The sequence below is a fragment of the Oncorhynchus mykiss genome, chromosome 26 (genome assembly GCF_013265735.2).
Source record: "Oncorhynchus mykiss isolate Arlee chromosome 26, USDA_OmykA_1.1, whole genome shotgun sequence".
NCBI classification, from domain to species: domain Eukaryota; kingdom Metazoa; phylum Chordata; class Actinopteri; order Salmoniformes; family Salmonidae; genus Oncorhynchus; species Oncorhynchus mykiss.
In genome coordinates this window covers 47278931-47306891 of record NC_048590.1, presented here as the reverse complement: position 1 = coordinate 47306891, position 27961 = coordinate 47278931, and the positions used below count along the sequence as shown (strand labels likewise).

At 44.4% G+C, this 27961-nt stretch overlaps 1 protein-coding gene across 13 annotated transcripts in view; it reads left to right on the top strand.

Annotated features, from left to right (window-relative positions):
* LOC110506951 (unconventional myosin-IXAa) overlaps positions 1-27961 on the top strand; it is a 196555-nt gene that overhangs the window by 26831 nt on the left and 141763 nt on the right. For all 13 annotated transcript variants that reach the window (XM_036963813.1, XM_036963820.1, XM_036963823.1 and 10 more), the window contains exon 2: positions 10044-11023. In XM_036963813.1, coding sequence (XP_036819708.1) covers positions 10130-11023 — 894 coding nt within the window. In that variant the 5' untranslated portion in view covers positions 10044-10129. The remainder of the gene's footprint in view (positions 1-10043; positions 11024-27961) is intronic.

Below are 27961 nucleotides of genomic sequence, written 5' to 3'. Positions count from 1 at the left end.
TCCTTGGGAGCAATTTCCAAACACCTGAAGGTACCACGCTCATCTGTACAAACAATAGTACTCAATTATAAACACCATGGGACCACACAGCCATCATACCGCTCAGGAATGAGACACGTTCTGTCTCCTAGAGATGAACGTACTTTGGTGCGAAAAGTGCAATCAATCCCAGAACAACAGCAAAGGAACTTGTGAAGATGATGGAGGAAACCGGTACAAAAGTATCTGTATCCACAATAAAATGAGTCCTATATTGACATAACCTGATAGGCTGCTCAGCAAGGAAGAAAACTACTGTTTGCAACTGCACATGGGGACAAAGATCGTAATTTTTTGAAAAATGGACTGGTGCACTTCGTAAAATAGATAGAATCATGAGGAGGAAAATTATTGGGATTTTTTGAAGCAACATCTCAAGACATCAGTTAGGAAGTTAAAGCTAGGTCGCAAATGGGTCTTCCAAATGGTCAATGACCCCAATCATACTTCCAAAGTTGTTGCAAAATGGCTGAAGGACAACAAAGTCAAGGTATTGGAGTGGCCATCACAAAGCCCTGACCTCAATCCTATAAAAAATGTGTGGGCAGAACTGAAAAAGTGTGTTTGAGCAAAGAGGCCTACAAACCCGACTCGGTTACACCAGCTATGTAAGGAGGAATGTGCCAAAATTCACCCAACTTATTGTGGGAAGCTTGTGGAAGGCTACCCGAAACGTTTGACCCAAGTTAAACAATTTAAAGGGAATGCTACCAAATGCTAATACTCAACTACTAATACTCTACTACTGTAAATACTCTACTAACTGACCTAGGACACGGAATTCATACTAGAATTAAATGTCAGGAATTGTGAAAAACGGAGTTTAAATGTATTTGGCTAAGGTGTATGTAAACTTCCGACTTCCGATAGCCTCGCTACTGTTATTATTCATGGTCTTTTTTATTTTTATTTCCTTATCTATTGTTCACCTAATACCTATTTTGTACTTAAAAAATGGCACTGTTGGTTAGGACCTGTAAGTAAGCGTTTCACTGTCCGGTCTGTTGTATTCGGCGCACGTGACAAACTTTGATTTGATTTGAGCTCTCATTTCAGGGGAAGAAGGCAAAGGGAATAAAAAAGAGTGAAGGATTGGATTGAAGACGAGCTGAGAGGATATAGACCGGCAAGGACAAAGAAGAGAGGGCGAAGGAGAGCACATGCTTACTGCCCACTATATAGGGCTGTGGTGTGTTTTGACAGGCCCCTGACAGACTATGGGCAGGTTCTGTTATCTCTCCATCTCTCCGTCTCTCTTTCTCACACACACACAGACACACACTTCCTTGTCATGAGGCCAGAATAAGGGCTGTGGGGGAGACAGTCACAACACATACACACAGCACACATATGGTCAGTGTGACTGAAAACGTTTGTGGCACACTCCTTCCCGGTATGGAATGTCTGGAGGTGTGAGTGCACTGCTACACTACTCTACTCTTCACTACAGAGACACACTCAACATACTGGAAGATTGGTTGAACACCAACTCTCTGTTTTAAAGACCTGAAAGAGCTACACTTAGCAACAACATGACTGCTTATACCGAGAACTGTCTTAAAACCAAACTTTTCTTATTTTACTTTGAGGGACTCAGTGGCTTAATGCCACCGACTCATAACATTGATGTCTGGTATGTACTGTATATTGGTTGGGTTCAGAGACACCTCAGTTTGCTTCAGGAGTTGGGGCACACGTCCATGCTTGCTTTTCCTCTTCAAGTCAAAAGATGAGGGCATTTGAATGTTTGGTTTGTCCTTGAAACTCTGGGGAGAAGGCGTTCAAGCGCAATGTTGTAGCCTATACTGGGATATGTGCTGTGAACTTTAGGTTCTATGTCCCACCTCAGTGTTTTGTTCTGGATCTGGAATGAACAATGTATGAAAAGAGATATTTGAAATGTCGACCTTTTGAGGGAACACGAGGTCTTGGAAAATGATGAGACCACATTCTACTGGTTGGCACACTGTTGCGTGTGTATTGTTTAGAATTATTTGCATAATAAGTAACTACCGGTGAGATTAGACTGTAGGAGTTGGGGAATGAAGAGGAGGTTGCACGGCTGATTTGCAATTGAAATAGTTTTACTGCTCTGAGCTGACTTGTAACAGAATCATTGGCAGCAGCTGCAGATGTTCTTTCCCGTCAGGTCAAGCAAGACAAAAGGGAAAACATCCCCCTGATGACTATGCAGTCAACCAATTGGTTAGAAACTAGTGGTTGAATTGAGTCACTATTGTATTTTGGCAAAGTTTTGCTTTGCAATGTCCCGGGCCTACAAGACGGGCCCTCCCTCCTGTAGAAGTGGCCTTCAAGACGGGCCCTCCCTCCTGTAGAAGTGGCCTCAAGACGGGCCCTCCCTCTTGTTGAAGTGGCCTACAAGACGGGCCCTCCCTCTTGTAGAAGTGGCCTACAAGATGGGCCCTCCCTCCTGTAGAAGTGGCCTACAAGACGGGCCCTCCCTCCTGTAGAAGTGGCCTACAAGACGGGCCCTCCCTCTTGTAGAAGTGGCCTACAAGACGGGCCCTCCCTCTTGTTGAAGTGGCCTACAAGACGGGCCCTCCCTCCTGTAGAAGTTGCCTACAAGACGGGCCCTCCCTCCTGTAGAAGTGGCCTATAAGACGGGCCCTCCCTCCTGTAGAAGTGGCCTATAAGACGGGCCCTCCCTCCTGTAGAAGTGGCCTACAAGACGGGCCCTCCCTCCTGTAGAAGTGGCCTACAAGACGGGCCCTCCCTCTTGTAGAAGTGGCCTATAAGACGGGCCCTCCCTCCTGTAGAAGTGGCTCAAATCCAGTAGTCTTTGACTCCATGCTTGGCTCGATAACACTGCTTCACTAATACTCTCTTAACAGAGAATTGTAGCATCCCTGTTGACAAGGTCATAACAGGTGCCGCTGAGTCACAATGGTGCCGCTGAGTCACAATGGTGCTGCTGAGTCACAATGGTGCCGCTGAGTCACAATGGTGCCGCTGAGTCACAAGGGAAAAGGTTTTGGGGCCCCTTGCGCCCAGTCCTGTGTTATGTCACTCCTCTTCAACTGTCTTTTCCCAACAAACACCAGACTCATTACTGTGCTCTTGTGACCAGATCTTGCCCTGCTTACTGTACCCCCTCTCACTCAGCCAGATATCCCATGATCCTCTCTGCCTCCGCTGGATAAATGCCCAGGACTGCCAGTGATAGAACACCCCCGCCCACCCTTAATTTTGGAAATGAATTGAGTCGTTTGGTTAATTAAGGCCTCTCCCCTCTGACTGTATTCTATCAGAATCCATAATGCCAAACATAAGAAGCTTTAATTTAAGGCTTGCTATTGGCTGCTCAGAGTTTTTGCCAGTTATGACAAACCAAAGCACTTAGCACATTGAGCTTAGTCGACTGTTCTGTTCTGTGTTTCATGCCTGTTTTTCACAAGCCATGTTCTCTGCATTTGTCTTCATGGCTGTATGAATGTACTGTTGTAATGTGTTTTGTGTCCAAAGTGCAATTTCCTTTCTCTGACTTGTTAAGTGTTTGGTGGCTTTTTCCCCACATCTCTGGAGCCCTTGTAGAGGGACATGACCAGTATAGATATTATGGAGGAGTCTGGCTCTCCATTAGGTTCTAATGCAGTACTATAGGTGATGCATGGTCCAGAACATATATGCTATGCCATGTAAATGCATACATACACACATTCTTAATAAACTGATACAGGAGAGGAAACGATGCCCGTTGTCTGACATGGTCAGCTGTCGGTGTGTTTGCGGTTGATGACACACAGCTTCTCAAAAGCATGACGTAATAACTTAAACCGACCCAACTCCATCCTCCACTTCTCTCACAACGACAGCCATTTAATCAGTCAGCACTAATACATTCTACCCTCCTCCCAGTGGGTGACCCCTTTCCCATTGTTTCCCTGTTAGTGAGTCAGTTTTTTTACTGAGGGAACTTGGAAAGGGACACACACACACTGCGGGACATTTTTGTCCCTGTGGGTTCAGTGTGCTGTGTCTCACTGAACCCACCAATAGAAAAGGTCCACCACGGGACCTCTATTAGTCCCCACAAACAGCAGCAGCTCTCACTGTCCTCAGGCACCATTACATCATGGCTTAGACATTCTCTCTCTGTCTATGTCTCTCTGTCTTTGCAGGGCCTTGTCTATCGATCTGTATATCTCTCTTCTCTCCCCTCTCTTCTCTCTGTCTCAGGACATTTGCTTCAGCAAATGAGAGTGTTCAGTTTTTGTTTGTTTGCCAGTCAAATGGATAATAGTTTCAGAATGTGGCGACAGAAATGGGATATTCTGTCCCTGGCCGTGTTCACTGATTCATATTGACACTGTATCAGTGTGTGTTGACGGTGTAACGTGTTGTTATGGGGTTACGAGTGTCTTGGCCACTTTGTTCTTTAGAGTATACTACTATAGCCTCATTTTCCTGCTGGAAGGAATATGTTGACTTGGGTCTATAGTTATGTAATTTTAATGGCAGTTTAAAAACAGATTGCTGGTTGTAATCATCAGTGAGTATTGTCTACTCTACACTGTTTTTAACCTGAATACTATGTTGTATTTGATTGAATATACAGTTGTCATGTACGGTACTACTACTATTCAATACACAGTACTTTAAGAATGACCAGCCACCCTGCAAACATACAATCCTCTAGCATTGTGCACTCCACCCCATAATCAGCTTCAGTCTTGGGTTGACACAAGTCCCTCCCCTCTACCTCAGCTGTGAATAAAAGGATTGTGCATCTCCAATCCAAACTGGAGATGAGATTCTAGACCCCACCCAGACAGTTGTGGTGATTGCTAAGGGCTGGTGATTCCCTGGAGGAGAGCATTAGTTGATTGACCTGATGTGGTGAACATGGTTCGGCATGGCCAGCCAGTCAGCCACGGAGGGAGAACAACCCTAAATCTATTAACCCCTATCCTTTAAGCAGTGCACTGGCCATCTGCTCCACCACCCGGCCGTCACACACACACACACACAAACACACACACACACACACTGCGAAGTGCACCATTAATACCCCCAGTGTGTGTGTGCCCAGCCTTACACAATCTGGTTAGCAGGGGTGTGTGTGTTTGTTGTGTGTGTTGGACGCATGCAGGCAAGGCTGCTCACAACCTATTTGGGGGGGGGGTTGAATGTAGGCCGGCAGGAAATTGGAGAGAAGGGTGCAGCATTGTATTAGGACCCAGCTGGAGATGGCGTGCCACCTATATGCTTCCCTGTTCCATTTCCTGTTTTCATTTTTTTCCCCACATAGAGGTTTTTATGGGCAGGAACAGTTTTGTCCTTAGCAACAGAAATAACACCGTATATTGGACTGACAAAGCAGCATCTGTGTATGTTGCTAGCTGATCCATTGTGAGAGGAATTGTGGTAAACACAATCATGTTCATATGGCAAATGGTTCTCATTGGCTCTGGTATTGGACATTCAATAATTCTTTGTCTACACCCATTCAGCATCGTTCACACCCTCTAAAGACTTAGCCCCACCCAGCTCTTTAAGGATTCACATGTGAGGCCATGTACTAAACAACCAAAGGTTTCATGACTAAAGGCTGGTTTATACTACGGGTGTATTCATTTATTCCAGCTAGGTCTATCGACAGTTGTCGCAGTGACGTCATGAACATTCTATTGAAATGGTTACTTGCATATGTAGACATGTAGCTAGCTAGCTAAACAATGAACCACAATCCCAACTCATAACGTTACTACCCTGCATGAGTCTACAGGTAGCTAACCAACCAGGTTCAATGTTAGCTAGCTAACATTAGGCTATAACTAGCAATGCAAATGGCTCTGAGATATGAATAATATAACTACACAGATCATACACGTAACATTAGCTAGCGAGACAGCCAGCAAATGTTAGCTAGCTAGCTAAAAGTACACTTGAAATGAAAACGACTTTCTGACAAAATTAGAAACATGTAATATCTGAATGTAGCTAGCTACATTCAAAGTGTCCATACATGGATGGATGCTTCTCCCTCACTGTGTCGGATGCCATGGTTGCCCTTCGTTTGAATATGTAATCCGGAGACAGGATTTTTTTGGGACTCCGTCTGCATATTTGCCAGAATCTCCTTGGCTATCATACTCTAATTCCACTGATTTCAAAACTCGGCCCTGCAGAAAGTGGAGAGCAACACTTATACAGTCTACTAGATGATATCTTCTGAAAAAAAAACGGCATTAGAAAGTATTTCCTACACACACTGACCAGCTCATGTTACAGAAGCATGCTACATGGCAGACCAATCCGAACTCCTCTCTCTGCATGTCCAGCCCGCTCATGATCTCAGCCAATCATGACTAGCGGGAAGGTTGCTGCCTTTTTCTGCGGCTAAACCAACTAGGCTCGTAATTTAACTATTTTATTCGTATTTACAGATGTGCCTAAATAACAAACTTGTATGCCATGAAAGTTCACATGTTCCAGACGGAATTTCTGCCCAAAAATGCATTTTGATTAACAACAAAAAGTTTACATTCAAATGGTTCGACATACAGGAGGGCGTGACTGTACGCCCAGTTTCAATTACATCAAATCAAATGTTGTTTGTCACATGCGCCGAATACCACAGGTGTAGACCTTACAGTGAAATGCTTACTTACAAGCCCTTAACCAACAATGCATATTTAAGAAAAGTAAAACTTAAAAAAAAAAAAATTACAAGAAAAATAACAAATAATTAAGGAGCAACAAAAATAACAGTAGCGAGGCTACATAGAGTCAACGTGCGGAGGCAATGGTTAGTCGAGGTAATATGTACGTACATGTAGGTAGAGGTAAAAGAGATATGCATGGATGATAAACAGAGAGTAGCAGTAGTGTAAAAATGAGGGTGGGGGCAATGCAAATAGTCATGATTAGATTTTCAGGAGTCTTGTGGCTGTTAAGAAGCCTTTTGGACCTAGACTTGGCACTGTGGTACCTCCTTGTCGTGCCGCAGCAGAGAAAACAGTCTGATTAGGGTGGCTGGAGTCTTTGACAAATTTTTTTAGGCCTTCCTCTGACACCGCCTGGTATAGAGGTCCTGGATGGCAGGAAGCTTGGCCCCAGTGATGTACTGGGCCGTACGCACTACCCTCTGTAGTGCCTTGCGGTCGGAGGGTGAGTAGTTGCCGTACCAGGCAACTAGTCAGGATGCTCTCAATGTTGCAGCTGTAGACATTTTTGAGGATCTGAGGACCCATGCCAAATCTTTTCAGTCTCCTGAGGGGAATAGGCATTGTCGTGCCCTCTTCACGACTGTCTTGGTGTGTTTGGAATAGAGGTCAACCGATTATGATTTTTCAATGCCGATACCGATTATTGGAGGACCAAAAAAAGCAGATACCGATTAATCAGACGATTCTAATGATTTATTTATTTGTAATAATGACAATTACAACAATACTGAATGAACACTTATTTTAACTTAATATAAAACATCAATAAAATCAATTTAGCCTCAAATAAATAATGAAAAATGTTCAATTTGGTTTAAATAATGCAAAAACAAAGTGTTGGAGAAGAAAGTAAAAGTGCAATACGTGCCATGTAAGAAAGCTAACGTTTAAGAACGTTGTTCAGAACATGAGAACATATGAAAGCTGGTGGTTCCTTTTAACATGAGTCTTCAATATTCCCAGGTAAGAAGTTTTAGGTTGTAGTTATTATAGGAATTATAGGACTATTTATCTCTATACCATTTGTATTTCATTAACCTTTGACTATTGGATGTCGTTATAGGCATTTTAGTATTGCAAGTGTAACAGTATAGCTTCCATCCCTCTCCTCGCTCCTACCTAGGCTCGAACCAGGAACACATCGACAACAGCCACCCTCGAAGCAGCGTTACCCATGCAGAGCAAGGGGAACAACCACTCCAAGTCTCAGAGCGAGTGACGTTTGAAACGCTATTAGCGCACACCCCGCTAACTAGCTAGCCATTTCACATCGGTTACACCAGCCTAATCTCGGCAGTTGATAGGCTTGAAGTCATAAACAGCGCTGTGCTTGCGAAGAGCTGCTGGCAAAAAGTGCTGTTTGAATTAATGCTTACGAGCCTGCTGGTGCCTACCACCGCTCAGTCAGACTGCTCTATCAAATATTAAATCATAGACTTAATTATAACATAATAACACACAGAAATACAAGCCGTAGGTCATTAATATGGTCGAATCGGGAAACTATCATCTCGAAAACAAGACGTTTATTCTTTCAGTGAAATACGGAACGTTCCGTATTTTATCTAACGGGTGGCAGCCATAAGTCTAAATATTCCTGTTACATTGCACAACCTTCAATGTTATGTCATAATTACGTACAATTCTGGCAAATTATGCGGCCCAAACTGTTGCATATACACTGACTCTGCGTGCAATGAACGCAAGAGAAGTGACACAATTTCACCTGGTTAATATTGCCTGCTGACCTGGATTTCTTTTAGCTAAATATTAAAAAAATATATACTTCTGTGTATTGATTTTAAGAAAGGCATTGATGTTCATGGTTAGGAACACATTGGAGCAACGATACGCACCGCATCGATTATATGCAACGCAGGACACGATAGATAAACTAGTAATATCATCAACCATGTGTAGTTAACTAGTGAATATGATTGATTGATTGATTGATTGTTTTTTGTAAGATGAGTTTAATGCTAGCTAGCAACTTACCTTGGCTTCTACTGCATTCACGTAACAGGCAGGCTCCTCGTTGAGTGCAATGTAATCAGGTGGTGAGGGCGTTGGACTAGTTAACTGTAAGGCTGCAAGATTGAATCCCCGAGCTGACAAGGTAAAAATCTGTCATTCTGCCCCTGAACGAGGCAGTTAACCCACCGTTCCTAGGCCGTCATTGAAAATAAGAATGTGTTCTTAACTGACTTGCCTAGTTAAATAAAGATTAAATAAAGGTGTCATATATATATATATATATATATATTTTTAAATCAAACAAATCGGTGTCAAGAAATACCGATTTCCAATTGTTATGAAAAATTGAAATCGGCCTTAATTATTCACCCATTCCGATTAATCGGTCAACCTCTAGTTTGGACCATGGTAGTTTGTTGGTGATGTGGACACCAAGGAACTAGAAGCTCTCAACCTGCCCCAATACAGCCCCGTCAATGAGAATGGGGGCGTACTCGGTCCTCCTTTTCCTGTAGTCCACAATCATCTCCTTTGTCTTGGTCACGTTGAGGGAGAGGTTGTTGTCCTGGCACCACACTGCCAGGTCTCCGACCACCTCCCTGTAGGCTGTCTCATCATTGGCTTATGCAAAACAAATTACACAACACTAGTGAATACCTGAATGTCTAGGCTACCTTTGTAGTTGTGTACACTCTGTGTGAGGTATTGTGGATGGTTTCTGTTTCAGTATAGTCTCCAGGGGAATGAGCTGTATACAGGTGAGAGGAGCCCAGACAATAGAGGGCTTAGTGGTTTGTACACACACACACACACACAAAGACTAATGCTACGTTTATACCGATTTTTAGGCCGTTTATATGGTCCATCCTTCAATCAAATGTATTTTATAAAGCCTTTTTACATAAGTAGTTGTCACAAAGTGTTGATGAGTTTAGGACAGTCCAGTGAGTCAGAGACAAAACATCTGTCCTTCTCATAATGCTCTTCTCTTCTCTCTGTGGACACCAGTCACCCCATCAGGACTTTTGGGTGTATATTAAGGTTTTGAATGGTGTTATTGTGTGTTCAGTGAAGAAGCTGGCAGCTGCTAGTCTTGGCATGGGGATGGACTGCTGCTGCTGTGCAGTGTAATCTAGTCGGTCCAGATGCTGTTATCCCTCAATGTTCCAGTCTCTTTATGTTGGCCAGCCGGCTATAAACTCATTTGTACATTTTTCATAGATTACATAATAACATGAAATGCACATTTTGTGGTGGATTCGGTGATGAATGATTTACGGTGTTGACCTCTCTGTGTGTTGTCTTGTCATCTCCAACCCTCTCTTTCTCTGTCTCCTCCAGTGGTGATGTCTTGAGACAATCTCCCATCCGGCCTAGTGAAGGACGTGCGAGGTCAAGTGACTGCTAATGGGAACCCCTGTGACACCATGAGTGCTCGTGATGGCGGCCACGGCGGCGGGATCGGTGGCGTGGGCACGCTGGGCAGGCGAGGACGCTACGAGGACTCTGAGTTCACCCTGCGCATCTATCCGGGCTCCCTGGCCGAGGGCACCATTTACTGCCCCGTCAGCGCCCGCAAAAGCACCACGGCCGCCGAGGCCATCGAGCGCTGCCTGGAGCGCCTGCGTCTGGACCGTGACCGCTGCTACGTGCTAGCCGAGGTCAAGGAATTTGGCGGGGAAGAATGGATCCTGAACCCCAGCGACTGTCCCGTCCAACGGATGATGTTGTGGCCCCGCGGAGCTCTGGAGCAGCGCTCGGGCTCGGGCGGCGGGGAGGACTACCGCTTCCTGCTGCGGCAGAAGAATCTGGATGGCTCCATCCACTACGGCGGCAGCCTGCAGATGTGGCTGCGTGTGACCGAGGAGCGCCGGCGCATGACGGAGCGTGGCCTGTTGCCACAGGAGGAGGTCAGGGGTGACCACGCCGACTTGTGCTGCCTGCCGGAGCTCAACGAGCGCTCGCTGCTGGACAACCTACGCTCGCGCTTCCGCCAGGAGAGGATTTACACCTACGTAGGCAGCATCCTCATCGTCATTAACCCCTTCCAGTTCCTCCCCATCTATAACCCGAAGTACGTCAAGATGTACGACAACCACGCTCTGGGAGACCTGGAGCCGCACATCTACGCCGTGGCGGATGTGGCTTACCACGCCATGCTGCAGCGACGGAGGAACCAGTGCATCGTCATCTCTGGAGAGAGCGGCTCTGGAAAGACCCAGAGCACCAACTTCCTGATTCACCACCTGACTGCCCTCAGCCAGAAGGGGTTCGCCAGCGGGGTGGAGCAGATCATTCTGGGGGCGGGGCCAGTGTTGGAGGTAAGGACACCCGTGCAATAAAAATCCTTTGGAATTTGTAACAGTGATGGTTAGTTTTCTGGTGCTATTTTCCTCTCGTGGATACAAAATGAGCCAAAATGCTTTTGTTCTGTTTCAGTCAGCCAGTCTACAGTGCAGTTTGTGTCAGCCAGTCTACAGTGCTGTTTGTGTCAGCCAGTCTACAGTGCCGTTTGTGTCAGCCAGTCTACAGTGCTGTTTGTGTCAGCCAGTCTACAGTGCTGTTTGTGTCAGCCAGTCTACAGTGCTGTTTGTGTCAGCCAGTCTACAGTGCTGTTTGTGTCAGCCAGTCTACAGTGCTGTTTGTGTCAGCCAGTCTACAGTGCTGTTTGTGTCAGCCAGTCTACAGTGCTGTTTGTGTCAGCCAGTCTACAGTGCTGTTTGTGTCAGCCAGTCTACAGTGCCGTTTGTGTCAGCCAGTCTACAGTGCCGTTTGTGTCAGCCAGTCTACAGTGCCGTTTGTGTCAGCCAGTCTACAGTGCCGTTTGTGTCAGCCAGTCTACAGTGCCGTTTGTGTCAGCCAGTCTACAGTGCCGTTTGTGTCAGCCAGTCTACAGTGCCGTTTGTGTCAGCCAGTCTACAGTGCCGTTTGTGTCAGCCAGTCTACAGTGCCGTTTGTGTCAGCCAGTCTACAGTGCCGTTTGTGTCAGCCAGTCTACAGTGCCGTTTGTGTCAGCCAGTCTACAGTGCCGTTTGTGTCAGCCAGTCTACAGTGCCGTTTGTGTCAGCCAGTCTACAGTGCCGTTTGTGTCAGCCAGTCTACAGTGCCGTTTGTGTCAGCCAGTCTACAGTGCCGTTTGTGTCAGCCAGTCTACAGTGCCGTTTGTGTCAGCCAGTCTACAGTGCCGGTTGTGTCAGCCAGTCTACAGTGCCGGTTGTGTCAGCCAGTCTACAGTGCCTCCTATCAGTCTATGAACTGTGTGTAGTGTAGTTGTACAGCAGCTGTGGTTGATGGTGCAATAAAAACAGTTTCCAGTAATGAAGAAACCGTTGCTCTATGATCGACCTGGTTTGTACCTGATAGACGGGATGAGCTGTGTGTTCAGACTCTGTTGGCTTGTACCTAATAGATGGGATGAGCTGTGTGTTCTTATGCAACAGTGTCTGGCCCCAGCTGTCCCTGTGGCCAGAGTTCTACTGCTCTATAGAAGGCTTTATTGCAGTTTTCATCCAGCTGTGCAGGGATTATATTGTACACAAGAGGAGCTTGTTCCTCTGCCCACAGCAGCTTCTGAATGGCTACAGTTGTACCTTCTTGTTTCACTGTCTCCTCCTTGTTTTTGGATACCAGACCGGAAGGCAAAGCGCCGTCCAAGGTTGTCACTACATAATAGTTCAATCAAAATATATTCTGAACCTGTTGAGATGGGCGGCAACAGAGCTTGGAAAGAAGGACAAACTCAAAATGAGTTGTTTATTACTGAGTTGTGCTACCTTTGTCAGAGGCGTAGGTTGTCTGAATAACAAGCCCTGTAGGTTATTTTGGGGCACCCTCTATTTCTGAACATTCCAGAGGGATTTACAGGCCCTAGAAAAGTACCCCCCTCCCCACATCCTCTGTCGTTCATCTGTATGTCACACAACAACAACACCTGCACCTTATTTCACCAGAATACCCTGGCAACTACAGCCACACAGCCTGGCAACTATGGTCTTTTTTCCGTCTCGGTGGTTCGCCGTCTGACCACAGTCTGTTTACAGTAGCTTGGGTTTCATTGAACGTGGGCGTGTACACATTCCTTATGACATTCCTTGAGGAGGACTTCAGAGTGGCACCACACTCATACTGTGTGACTGAGGAGTATATTGTTTTCGGTGGCTTTGGAAAGTGTACCGTTTTAGTGTTCTGAACTAATTGTAAGAACTGGACAAGCAGGTGTTTTGGTCAACCCTGACCCTGATTGGTGTACAGTCCTCACTTGCCTCGTTTTATTTGAGAACATTAACACCTATACTGTAGGCCTATTACAAGTCAAGTGTTTGAGGGAGAACTATTCCTGTAGATTCATCCAGTCGTACTGTTAAACCCACTCCCACTCTGGACAGCTAATGTGTGTGTCTCCCACTCTGGACAGTTCATGTGTGTGTCTCCCACTCTGGACAGCTCATGTGTGTGTCTCCCACTCTGGACAGTTCATGTGTGTGTCTCCCACTCTGGACAGCGAATGTGTGTGTCTCCCACTCTGGACAGTTCATGTGTGTGTCTCCCACTCTGGACAGTTCATGTGTGTGTCTCCCACTCTGGACAGCTCATGTGTGTGTCTCCCACTCTGGACAGCTAATGTGTGTGTCTCCCACTCTGGACAGCTAATGTGTGTGTCTCCCACTCTGGACAGCTCATGTGTGTGTCTCCCACTCTGGACAGCTCATGTGTGTGTCTCCCACTCTGGACAGCTCATGTGTGTGTCTCCCACTCTGGACAGCTCATGTGTGTGTCTCCCACTCTGGACAGCTAATGTGTAAGCCCTGTGGGTTAATCTCTAACAAGCTGGCACAATTGAGTGGTTTTTGAGGGCGGAGGTGCAGCATTTAATTGTTTGCACAGTGAGATTGTGTATCTGCCCTTTACTGATTAGTAATGCTAGGGCCCAGGACAGGGGGACTAAGGGAACTAGGAGAGGGGGACTAAGGGAACTAGGAGAGGGGGACTAAGGGAACTAGGAGAGGGGGACTAAGGGAACTAGGAGAGGGGGACTAAGGGAACTAGGAGAGGGGGACTAAGGGAACTAGGAGAGGGGGACTAAGGGGAACTAGGAGAGGGGGACTAAGGGAACTAGGAGAGGGGGAACTAGGGCCTAGTCCAGTCCACTCTATAGCTGACTCGTACCAATATTGATGTCTTCCTTTCCTCGTCTCCTTTGCTCATGATCACTGACCATGGAACTGGCCCCAACCTTGGAGATGGAACACATCTCACCCCGACAGTCTAACCTTGGAGATGGAACACATCTCACCCCGACAGTCTAACTTTGGAGATGGAACACATCTCACCCCGACAGTCTAACCTTGGAGATGGAACACATCTCACCCCGACAGTCTAACCTTGGAGATGGAACACATCTCACCCCGACAGTCTAACCTTGGAGATGGAACACATCTCACCCCGACAGTCTAACCTTGGAGATGGAACACATCTCACCCCGACAGTCTAACCTTGGAGATGGAACACATCTCACCCCGACAGTCTAACCTTGGAGACGGAACACATCTCACCCCGACAGTCTAACCTTGGAGATGGAACACATCTCACCCCGACAGTCTAACCTTGGAGATGGAACACATCTCACCCCCGACAGTCTAACCTTGGAGATGGAACACATCTCACCCCGACAGTCTAACCTTGGAGATGGAACACACCTCACCCCGACAGTGTAACCTTGGATCACTCAAAAAGGGACTGTGGCTTTAAGAGGTATAGGGAAGTAGCTGTGTGAACTCTGTTTAAATCAAGAATCTATTCATCCTAGGTGCATTTCTAAGCGCTAGTTGTGTGGAACAGAATCCTGCTTCCCTCTAATATTCTTAACAGAGCTTTTAAGACTGCTGTTAAGGTTGAATTAAGAAACTGGGAGTGTCTCCATTCCATACTCCTCTCTCCTCGCCTCTTTCTCAAAACCTATTGGAGCAGAAGGTCAGAGGGGAGGGACCTCTGGCTTTCTCATCCAATGGGTTTTAAGAAGGACGCGAGGAGTCTGCAATAGAGATCTTCCTGTCTTTTCATTCCTCTCTCCCTCCCTTTGATGGTACATTACCTTGACTTGACTCCCACTCAAACATGGGGAGGGGGGCTTGGTCGGCTACCATTTCACTCCTGAGAGAACAATGTGCTTCTGGTCTTTACGCTAATGTCAGAGCCCTCTGACTAGCTCACGTCTATCCTTTGGTCCAGCTGTCAAGCACTATTCAGGCAGCCAGTATGTACATATATCCAGTGGCATAGCCATTCAGCTGGACCTACAACAGAGACTATAGAGTAGTGTTACCTGTCTAACCACTAGTTTACCTCCGTTAAGTCTAGGCTCAAGGTCAACATTTGCGAACATAGAAATCCATAATGAGAATATAGCAACATACCTGCTAGCATTGTTCTGACAGATGTGATTTATGATGCACAGTATTCTCTTGGCTCTAGCCTTGAGATAGTATGAGACACTCCCTTCAAGCATATAGCTCATGCGCTAAATAAAGGCCTACCACAAACAGTAACGTTATGGAGGCTGTTTAAGCGAATGGCTCATTAGCGCACTGCATTTGCTAATGGCCATAAATGGTTGAAGCGATTCAATAGTTTATCATTGAGCTTTGTTGAAGTGGTAGCACTGCTTATTAAACACAGCGGATGAGGTTGGATAAGCAGGATACCAGGCTGTATCACTAACGGCCGTGATTGGGAGTACCATAGGGTGGCGCACAATTGGCCCAGCGTCGTTAGGGTTTGGCCGGGGTAGGCCGTCCATTGTAAATAAGAATTTGTTCTTAACTGACTTGCCTAGTTAAATAAAGGTTAAATAAATAAACATATTTCCTTCTGGGGATTTCTATATTACTGTTGCAAAACCAAAGCTGAGCACACACTCATTTTCCAATGGCTGTCAGTTGAGAAGCTCACCCTGGGGCCACTGGCACAGACAGGATGTTAACGCTTGATGGAAGATATCACTTACGAGAGGCTTTACTCTGTTTGGAGCTCTGCCAACACCAACAGTTAGCTGTTAACTCCTGACATGCCCTGTCTCTCAAGTGCTCAAATTAATCAAGCTTTGGATTGATTGAGATGAATATTGAGACTCAAGCTGCCATCAGCCAGGCGCATGTCTCTGGCAACTACTGAGTGGCACGGTCATGTTTCTAGGTCGCATACTGCTGTGAGTAGTGTGTAGGGATCACTGAAGGATGACAATGAATGTGGGATGTAGATTGTAGAGGTCGACCGATTAATCGGAATGGACGATTAATTAGGGCAGATTTCAAGTTTTCATAACAATTGGAAATCGGTATTTTTGGACACCGATTTGGCAGATTTTAATTTTTCTTTTACATTTAATTTAAAAAAATGTTTTTTACACCTTTAATTTAATCTTTATTTAACTAGGCAAGTCAGTTAAGAACACATTCTTATTTTCAATGACGGCCTAGGAACGGTGGGTTAACTGCCTCGTTCAGGGGCAGAATGACAGATTTTTACTACGTCAGCTCGGGGGATTCAATCTTGCAACCTTACAGTTAACTAGTCCAAAGCTCTAACCACCTGATTATATTGCACTCCACGAGGAGCCTGCCTGTTACGCGAATACAGTAGAAGCCAAGGTAAGTTGCTAGCTAGCATTAAACTTATCTTACAAAAATCAATCATTCAATCATAATCACTAGTTAACTACACATGGTTGATGATATTACTAGTTTATCTAGCGTGTCCTGCGTTGCATATAATTGATGCGGTGCGTATCGTTGCTTCAATGTGTTCCTAACCATAAACATCATTGCCTTTCTTAAAATCAATACACAGAAGTATATATTTTTAAACCTGCATATTTAGATCAAATATATCCAGGTTAGCAGGCAATATTAACCAGGTGAAATTGTGTCACTTCTCTTGCGTTCATTGCACGCAGAGTCAGTGTATATGCAACAGTTTGAGCCGCCTAATTTGCCAGAATGTTACGTAATTATGACATAACATTGAAGGTTGTGCAATGTAACAGGAATATTTAGACTTATGGATGCCACCCGTTAGATAAAATACGGAACGGTTCCGTATTACACTGAAAGAATAAACGTCTTGTTTTCGAGATGATAGTTTCCCGATTCGACCATATTAATGACCTAAGGCTCGTATTCCTGTGTGTTATTATATTATAATTAAGTCTATGATTTGATAGAGCAGTCTGACTGAGCGGTGGTAGGCACCAGCAGGCACGTAAGCATTCAGTCAAACAGCAATTTTGTGCGTTTTGACAGCTGCTCTTCGCAACCACAGCGCTGTTTATGACTTCAAGCCTATCAACTCCCGAGGTTAGGCTGGTGTAACCGATGTGAAATGGCTAGCTAGTTAGCGGGGTGTGCGCTAATAGCGTTTCAAACGTCACTCGCTCGGAGACTTGGAGTGGTTGTTCCCCTTGCTCTGCATGGGTAACGCTGCTTCGAGAGTGGCTGTCGTCGATGTGTTCCTGGTTCGAGCCTAGGTAGGAGCGAGGAGAGGGACGGAAGGTATACTGTTACACTGGCAAAGTGCCTATAAGAACATCCAATAGTCAAAGGTTAATGAAATACAAATGGTATAGAGAGAAATAGTCCTATAATTCCTATAATAACTACAACCTAAAACTTCTTACCTGGGAATATTGAAGACTCATGTTAAAAGGAACCACCAGCTTTCATATGTTCTCATGTTCTGAGCAAGGAACTTAAACATTAGCTTTCTTACATGACACATATTGCACTTTTACTTCTCCAACACTTTGTTTATACAAATATATATATTTTTAAATCTGCCGATTTAATCGGCATCAGCTTTTTTTGGTCCTCCAATAATCGGTATCGTCGTTGAAAAATCATAATCGGTCGACCTCTAGTAGATTGTTCCATCTCCTGTCCTCTAATGGTTCCATCTTTCCCCTCCTGTCCTCCTCTAATGGTTCCATCTTTCCCCTCCTGTCCTCCTCTAATGGTTCCATCTTTCTCCTCCTGTCCTCCTCTAATGGTTCCATCTTTCTCCTCCTGTCCTCCTCTAATGGTTCCATCTTTCTCCTCCTGTCCTCCTCTAATGGTTCCATCTTTCCCCTCCTGTCCTCTAATGGTTCCATCTTTCTCCTCCTGTCCTCCTCTAATGGTTCCATCTTTCTCCTCCTGTCCTCCTCTAATGGTTCCATCTTTCCCCTCCTGTCCTCTAATGGTTCCATCTTTCTCCTCCTGTCCTCCTCTAATGGTTCCATCTTTCCCCTCCTGTCCTCCTCCATCTGGCACCTAGCCGCTGTCCATAATTTCCGAACATTGTTTACATTTCTTTCCTAGACACAGCAGAACCTTATGGGGACAAGATATTTAGCATTGGCAACTTGAACTACATTGGAATCCACCTCAGAACAACCAAGCTGTTCCACTTCCTCAAAACTACTGCTCATCAGTAATGACAGGCCAGTTCAGGAAACCAGTGTATCGTCTTGGAGATAACTGACATGTTTATCAAACGCTCAACGTAGTGGTTTGCCTCACACACACTATAGTCAACGTGACATGTACAAGCAGAGTGCAAACAGTCTTGACAGATTGATGGGTCAGCTCATGCTCCTGGCCCTGTGCTCTGGGAGGGAAAGGGTGGGCAGATTGCAGAGATAAGGGCCAGATAGGATGGGCCAGATAGGACAGCCCGTTGACTTGTTCAGCTCTAGCCTGTAGACAGACCTTCCTGGCTGCATAACTACCACTCCAATCCAGATGGAGTGTCTGTTAAAGACCCCCCCCCCCCCCCCACACACACACACACACGTTGAAGATATGTTAGACCCATGGTTGTTGGAATGTTGGTTTAGAGATGGTTTACCGAATACGTTTAATACCATGTTTAGTATTAGTTAGACAGGTTTAGTATTAGTTAGACAGGTTTAGTATTAGTTAGCCAGGCTTAGTATTAGTTAGCCAGGTTTAGTATTAGTTAGCCAGGTTTAGTATTGGTTAGACAGGTTTAGTATTACTTAACCAGGTTTAGTATTAGTTAGACAGGTTTAGTATTACTTAGACAGGTTTAGTATTAATCAAATGTCATTATAAACTAAGCTGCAACAACAATGATACATTGTGATAATTTACATTTTGTTTTACAACATTTTCACCAACAGAATACTTTTTCTACCTGTCCAAGACAATTGGCCTGCGGTCAAGATTAGTTTTTATCCCGCGATTAAAAAGCCATCATAATAAAAAACAGCTGTGGGAACATGGCATCAATTTGAGATAAACAAGAAAGCCTATATGTCACTTCAGTGAAGGGGAGGGAGTATAGATGAATTAAGGATGACACATATTAAGACACAAGTTTTCTAGCACTTCAAGAAATAATCTCTCATTGGAAAAAGACTAGTTCTGGGCTACCTGTAGATGTGAGTGGAGACAGCTGGCTTCCCTGGGAGCGAGTCAGGAGCAGGCAGAGTCCAGGGTGACTTATTACTTATTACTCTTTCTGTGGTTGCCTCATCATTGTCTGCCTTTGAAGAATAAGGAGCTGTCACAGGGCCTTAGTGTGGGAGCAGCTGGGGGCTACACTGGAGCCCGCTTCAAGGCTCCTGGCACTGCTGTTAGTGTGTGTGCACAGCTTCCTCTAATTTACACACACACACACACACACACACACACACACACACACACACACACACACACAGATCAACTCTGTGAGGGCTCCCGAGTGGCGCAGCCTTCTAAGGCACAGCATCTCAGTGCAAGAGGCGTCACTACGGACACTGGTTAGATTCCAGGCTGTATCACAACTGACCGTCGTCCGGGATTGGCCCGGGTAGGCCGTCATTGTAAATAAGAATTTGTTCTTATCTGACTTGCCTGGTTAAATAAATAAAAAATAAAAACTCCTTCCGTGTGACTTAGTGACGTAACAAAACCGTTCATTAGATTTGAAGATGTTTTATCTATTTAGTCTGGTTGCCTTTTAGCTTCTTCTCTCTATCAGCCTGCAGTGTGAGCTAGTGGTTGGAGAATAGGATGGTGACCAGGAGATATATGGTTTGAAGTCCAGGTCAGACACAGTTAGTAAGTAGACCCACACTCACCGCTGAGGAATCGGGATCATGCAACTTGCTTTGATTGAAATGTGGCCTACTTTGCAGACTGTTCCCCCTAAAACATGGATTCAAGAAAATGATCTCTGTAGAAGACAACCGACTAGTTACTGTCTGTGGATGGAGCTGCAGTGAGGAGTCTGGAGGGTCAGGCTAGTTACTGTCTGTGGATAGAGCTGCTGTGAGGAGTCTGGAGGGTCAGGCTAGTTACTGTCTGTGGATAGAGCTGCTGTGAGGAGTCTGGAGGGTCAGGCTAGTTACTGTCTGTGGATGGAGCTGCTGTGAGGAGTCTGGAGGGTCAGGCTAGTTACTGTCTGTGGATAGAGCTGCTGTGAGGAGTCTGGAGGGTCAGGCTAGTTACTGTCTGTGGATGGAGCTGCTGTAAGGAGTCTGGAGGGTCAGGCTAGTTACTGTCTGTGGATGGAGCTGCTGTAAGGAGTCTGGAGGGTCAGGCTAGTTACTGTCTGTGGATGGAGCTGCTGTAAGGAGCCTGGAGGGTCAGGCTAGTTACTGTCTGTGAATGAAGCTGCTGTGAGGAGTCTGGAGGGTCAGGCTAGTTACTGTCTGTGGATGGAGCTGCTGTAAGGAGTCTGGAGGGTCAGGTTAGTTACTGTCTGTGGATGGAGCTGCTGTAGGGAGTCTGGAGGGTCAGGCTAGTTACTGTCTGTGGATGGAGCTGCTGTAAGGAGTCTGGAGGGTCAGGCTAGTTACTGTCTGTGGATAGAGCTGCTGTGAGGAGTCTGGAGGGTCAGGCTAGTTACTGTCTGTGAATGGAGCTGCTGTGAGGAGTCTGGAGGGTCAGGCTAGTTGCTGTCTGTGGATAGAGCTGCTGTGAGGAGTCTGGAGGGTCAGGCTAGTTACTGTCTGTGAATGGAGCTGCTGTGATGAGTCTGGAGGGTCAGGCTAGTTACTGTCTGTGGATGGAGCTGCTGTAAGGAGTCTGGAGGGTCAGGCTAGTTACTGTCTGTGGATGGAGCTGCTGTAAGGAGTCTGGAGGGTCAGGCTAGTTACTGTCTGTGGATGGAGCTGCTGTAAGGAGTCTGGAGGGTCAGGCTAGTTACTGTCTGTGGATGGAGCTGCTGTAAGGAGTCTGGAGGGTCAGGCTAGTTACTGTCTGTGGATGGAGCTGCTGTAATGATTATTTGGCCCAATGCTACTATTGTACTCCCCCTTGTATGTACAGCCAACAGAAACACTCCCGGAGTGAGTCGGCCCAGGTCAGCAGCTTCTCCTCTCTGCGCTATCCCTCATCACTACCCTTCTCTCTCTCACACACACACACACACACACACACACACACACACACACACACACACACACACACACACACACACACACACAGAGCACATGTAATACCAACCCCCCTAGCCCTGTAATGCTCTGCAGGATTAGGGCTGTACTGTATGTCTCCCTCCACACAGGGCGGGGTCAGCAGCAGACATGGGAGGGGGGGCTTTACTGTCCACTGGAAGGGGTTGTTTTTCATTCCCCTTGGCAACAGAAAGACCAGACAGATTGGGATCCATTGAGCTCTCGGCTTTCTGGTGTAGAATCTGGTGTGTCCATTTTGTGTGTGTGTGTGTGTGTCGAAAGGGTGTGTGTTGAGGCCCTGGGGTGTGTGTTTGTGTGCTCGTACGAGGTTACACAAGGTATTGTAACTGTAGTCTTACAGTATTGACTGGTTGACTAAACAGTCAGCAGATACAGGGTCAGTTCCAGTTTCTCCTAACATCGTATAGATGACAGAAAAGGCTGAAGTTGTGATTATACTCCCACTCTCCTGTGTTATTCTCTCACCCCATTAGGTTGCTGGTGTGACTGGTTCTGTGTCAGACATTCTAGTAGTTCTAGTTGTCTGCCTCATTAAGATCATATACATGTCAGAGATGATCCACTTCAGGAAATAAACAAGCTAAATGGATTCAATCCCTGTGGTTGTAATTAGTGCTGTCTCGAGAAAAAAATGAACGTTTTTTGTTTTTTCAACCAATCGATTAGTAGAAATGTTAAAACGAGAATTTGTCCATATATAGACACACTATACAGTGCATTTGGAAAGTATTCAGACCCCTTGACTTTTTCCACATTTTGTTATGTTACAGCCTCATTCTAAACTGTATTCAATTACAGTTTTTCCTAATCAATCTACACACATTACCCCATAATGACAAAGTGGAAAAAACTGTTTTTTTAGAACATTTTGCAAATGTATAAAAAAAATCCCAATCTGCATGCCAGTTTTGGTTTTCATATGCACATGTTCATGGAACACTTTCATTACATTTATCAACAACCTCTTTGTATCTCAAAATCATTGTCATGTGGTTAATCAAAAATCAATCTAAATGAAAATGATACGAACCTTTTAAAAGTATATGAAGCCAACAGATATGAAGCCTAATATGAAGCCTGCAAATATGAAGCCCGACATTGTGTAAAATATTCTGGGCCCTCAGTTTCCAGTGGGACAGACACCGCTGTAGGCTATTTACACAAGGGATAATAAGTAATCATGTCGGCCTATTTTATTAGAGCATTACATTTTTGCACTTTCATGCTGAGTAGTTATCGAAACGAAGCGAGCTGGAATACATTGAGGAACTATTGTCATTCTCAGTGGATGTAAAAACATATGTTGTTTGCTGGCTGTTTGAGGTGATGAAAACATTACTTTGAGAAGCTCCACAGCTCATTAGTGATGGTGGTGCATTAAGCCAATCAGAAATACTGTCAGATCCCCAAAAGGGGACATTCATATGCATTGGTGTAAAAATACTTGAAAGTACTGCTTGAGTAGTTTTTTTGGGAATCTGTACTTTACTTTACTTATTTATGTTTTTTACTGCTTTTACTTACATTCCTTAAGAGAATATTGTAATTTTTACTCCATGCATTTTACTTGACACCCAAAAGTCCATTTTGAATGCTTAGCAGGACAGGAAAATAGTCAAATTCACACACTTATCAACCGAACATCCCTGGCCTCTGATCTGGCTTACTCACTAAACACAAATGCTTTGTTTGTAAATTATGTCTGGAGTGTCTGGAGTGTCGGAGTGTCTGGAGTGTCGGAGTGTCTGGAGTGTCTGGAGTGTCTGGAGTGTCTGGAGTGTCTGGAGTGTCTGGAGTGTCTGGAGTGTCTGGAGTGTATAGGGTGTGCCCCTGGATTTCAGTAAATTAAAAAAACAAGAACATGGTGCCTTCTGGTTTGCTTAATATAAGGAATTTGACATGATTTTTACTTTTGCTACTTAAATATATTTTAAACCAAATACTTTTACTCAATTAGTATTTCACTGGGTGACTTACTTTTACTTGAGCCATTTTCTCTTAAGATAACTTTACTTTTACTCAAAGTAACTGTTGGGTACTTTTCCCACCACTGTTTATATGCCTCCATCAGCGCCCAGGCCAGGTAGCCATAGGCTACTTCTATGAGTAATCAGGCCAGGTAGCCATAGGCTACTTCTATGAGTAATCAGGTGCGCGTCCTTACTCAACATTCACATGATTGCTCCAAACAAAAGACAATGACTAAACTCGTCAAATGGAATGAAATGAACCTAAACGTGTTTCTCACAAGGGTAGCATAGGTTGTGCGCTCGGCAAACAACGTGTCCACTATGAGAACGGTAAAAGACTGTAAAATAATAATATATTAAATGCATGAACAGAAATGACCGTAACCAAACAAACATTGTAGATTAGAAAATATAGGAATTAATGGTAAATGTACTACTGGTGATATATGTAATGGGGAAATTAAAGGAAATGATGAAACAATGAATGGGCACAAATTGGCGGGAGAAGGGCATTCTGGAGCCAGATGTGCATTTTAGCCACACTCCCCTTCTTCCTGGACTGAGCCATCCCCACGGCCTCCGCAATGGATTAGTTCACTGAGATCGGCGCGAATAAGACAGGTGTCTCATGTGCCATTTAAGAAAACAAATATATGTGTATATATATATTTGCTACTGCTCAACAACAACAAAAAATTGACCAGTCGACTAATTGGGTCAGCCCTACTTGTAATGTAAAGATGATGACGAAGTGAGATGATAAACTGCTCAATTATAGTGGGCTGCAAACGGCCCTACTTACTGTGATGGTGTTCGTCATTAAAATAGGCTCCAATCCGAGAACACTGGGTTATGGGAAAACGTCACATGCTTCTGTACCGTGCATGTTTTCAACAGGGAACGTCCTGAATTGGCTCTCGTGAAAGGAAGACTCACACATACAGGAACTATTTTCAACAGGAGGCTCTGTGTTGGGCCTCCCATTTGAATAAGTGTAGTAATAACTGTGTGTGTACTATGAATGGTTTCTACGGTTCAATCTTTTTCCATCACCTTGATATGGGGTGGTTAGGGGCAGCCCCTTGCCTCAGTAACTACAGGTAATGTTATGATATATAAGGTTGTTAAGTATAATCCTGGTTAACTGTGAAAGTTGACCAGAGTCCTGTGAACTGTAGAATAGATGCAGTACAGGATATGGTAGTATATGTATATGGTAGGTAATGTTATGATATATAAGGTTGTTAAGTATAATCCTGGTTAACTGTGAAAGTCGACCAGAGTCCTGTGAACTGTAGAATAGATGCAGTACAGGATATGGTAGTATATGTATATGGTAGGTAATGTTATGATATATAAGGTTGTTAAGTATAATCCTGGTTAACTGTGAAAGATGACCAGAGTCCTGTGAACTGTAGAATAGATGCAGTACAGGATATGGTAGTATATGTATATGGTAGGTAATGTTATGATATATAAGGTTGTTAAGTATAATCCTGGTTAACTGTGAAAGTCGACCAGAGTCCTGTGAGCTGTAGAATAGATGCAGTACAGGATATGGTAGTATATGTATATGGTAGGTAATGTTATGATATATAAGGTTGTTAAGTATAATCCTGGTTAACTGTGAAAGATGACCAGAGTCCTGTGAACTGTAGAATAGATGCAGTACAGGATATGGTAGTATATGTATATGGTAGGTAATGTTATGATATATAAGGTTGTTAAGTATAATCCTGGTTAACTGTGAAAGTCGACCAGAGTCCTGTGAACTGTAGAATAGATGCAGTACAGGATATGGTAGTATATGTATATGGTAGGTAATGGATCAACCTGTTAAGAACACATGTATCTCTTCCTCTGCAGGAATGCTGTTTACATAGACCAGCCTCATTAGAACGGCTGTGGTGATCTGACCTCCTCTCTGTCTGAGCTCCACACACCTCTGTCCTCCCTTTTACACAGGCTGCATTCTGCTCGTATACGTGTGTGCATCGCACCAGCCTCAACTCCTAAATAAAGCTTCACTCCAACCATGCGCACACACACACACACACACTATATTACTAGTCATCTTCTAAAGTGTTCTCAGAAGTCCTATTACTATACATGTAGTGTACATGCCAGTGCACTAACCTGTACCCCCCCCCCCCCCCCCCCAAAAAAAAAATGACTGAGCTGTCATGAAATTGAACGATTTGCTTCAACCAATTGGCGTCTATGTAGAGGAATGCTAACCAACTTCCCTCTGCTTCTTCTCAACACTCCTTATCTCCCCCAGGCAGAGCCAGAGCCAAGCACAGTTTCTCTCATAGACACTGTGTAGGGTTGTAATGGAAGGCTGGCCTGATGCAGCGCTAGCTAGCTGAGGAGGGACGGTTCGCTACAGTACATGTTGTTCTATCCAGGTCCTACTTTGCAGTCCTGTGTGATTTGTATGTGCTTGTACTGTACATGACACCACAAATAAAGTTCCCTCCGGTTAAATAAAGTTCCCTCCGGTTAAATAAAGTTCCCTCCGGTTAAATAAAGTTCCCTCCGGTTAAATAAAGTTCCCTCCGGTTAAATAAAGTTCCCTCCGGTTAAATAAAGTTCCCTCCGGTTAAATAAAGTTCCCTCCGGTTAAATAAAGTTCCCTCCGGTTAAATAAAGTTTCCCTCAGAAGTTCCAGCTGAAAAAAAAAAGTGTTCATAGTGGATCGACGCTCACTGCTGCTTCTCCCATTGGATCAAAGGGCTGCAGCCAGGTCAACGTTCAGTCAGACATTTTGTCTCTACGTCAGATCCAAGTATGGACAGGGCCAGAGTGAATACTTGGTGAGTCCGGTCCCCTTACTAAATCAAAGGAAGGGATGCTCCAACTAGACTCTTGAGCTCATCTGCTGCCAGACCCTCCCAAAACATCTCCAGGTCAACATCCTGTCTGTGTGACTGGGGGCGTATTGTATTTGGTTTACACAGTGCAGGTGGTGGACGGACTAATAACTTCTGCATTAGTCTGGAGAGAAACAATGCATTGTCCTTGATCTGCTCTGGTTACTCACATTTTCCTGCAACTATTTCTAATTGACATCAAGTCAAGATGATGCACAAACCATTTGTTCAGGGGACCTTTTCTGGAGACAAAGACCACACAAACAATACCATATCTGTTATAGCATTCACTTGCTCAGAGGTCTGTACAGAAACGTATTAGTGAACTGCTGAACTGCAGAACAGTAGCCCAATCTCTGAACAGGCATAGTATTCACTTGCTCAGAAGTCTGTGCAGAAACGTATCCTAATCTCTGAACAGGCATAGCATTCACTTGCTCAGAAGTCTGTGCAGAAACGTATCCTAATCTCTGAACAGGCATAGTATTCACTTGCTCAGAAGTCTGTGCAGAAACGTGTCCTAATCTCTGAACAGGCATAGCATTAGCTGCCCAGGCTGATGCTAGTGTGCCGGATCTGGCTCCTGTCACAGTACTAAAGGCTACCAGTTGGTTAGGCAGTGGCAGATGCTGTTTGCGTGTCCAGTCAGTGGCAGCCCAACAATGTGCTTGTGTTTGTGCGGCATCAAAAAGCCTCTTTATTTAAGGGGAGGCAGGTGAGAGTCCTCAGATGCCACGTCAGCAACACAGTGTAGCCAGCACCTGCTGTCTGCATTCACTAGCTGCCCTGGCCCGCTGCCCCGGCCCTCTGCCTGTACTACACCTGGGCCTTTGTCAGTGTGGCTAGAGATAGATTTATGGAATAGTCTTGATAGATATATGGAATAGTCTTGTTAGATATATGGGAGAATAATGTTTGGAATAGATTTGATAGATAAATGGGAGAATCGATGTTTGGAATAGACTTGATAGATAAATGGGAGAATAGATGTATGGAATAGACTTGATAGATAGATAAATAGGAGAATGGATGTTTGGAATAGACTTGATAGATAAATGGGAGAATGGATGTATGGAATAGACTTGATACATAAATGGGAGAATGGATGTTTGGAATAGACTTGATAGATAAATGGGAGAATAGATGTATGGAATAGATTTGATAGATAAATGGGAGAATAGATGTATGGAATAGACTTGATACATAAATGGGAGAATGGATGTATGGAATAGACTTGATAGATAAATGGGAGAATAGATGTATGGAATAGACTTGATACATAAATGGGAGAATGGATGTTTGGAATAGACTTGATAGATAAATGGGAGAATGGATGTTTGGAATAGACTTGATAGATAAATGGGAGAATAGATGTATGGAATAGACTTGATAGATAAATGGGAGAATAGATGTATGGAATAGTTTGGAACAGAAAAGTGTCAACTCTATATGTCAGATTTCTATTTGTAGAAACAGTCACTGTTCTCTAATTATCATCCTTAATCATAATAGCCGTCTACCAGGATTTCTGGTAAACCACGTCATTTATTGAAAGTTCCAGGAATTTTTCAACTCTACCCATCACCCATAAAGGGGTTTAAAGTGGAATTAACAGTGTTTTAGCAACATTAAATCTTATTAAAATCTGTTCCTATAAACCCCCAGGAAGCATATGACTGCTTTATATATATATAAACCCCCAGGAAGCATATGACTGCTTTATATATATATAAACCCCCAGGAAGAATATGACTGCTTTATATATATATATAAACCCCCAGGAAGAATATGACTGCTTTATATATATATAAACCCCCAGGAAGCATATGACTGCTTTATATATATATATATATAAACCCCCAGGAAGAATATGACTGCTTTATATATATATAAACCCCCAGGAAGAATATGACTGCTTTATATATATATAAACCCCCAGGAAGAATATGACTGCTTTAT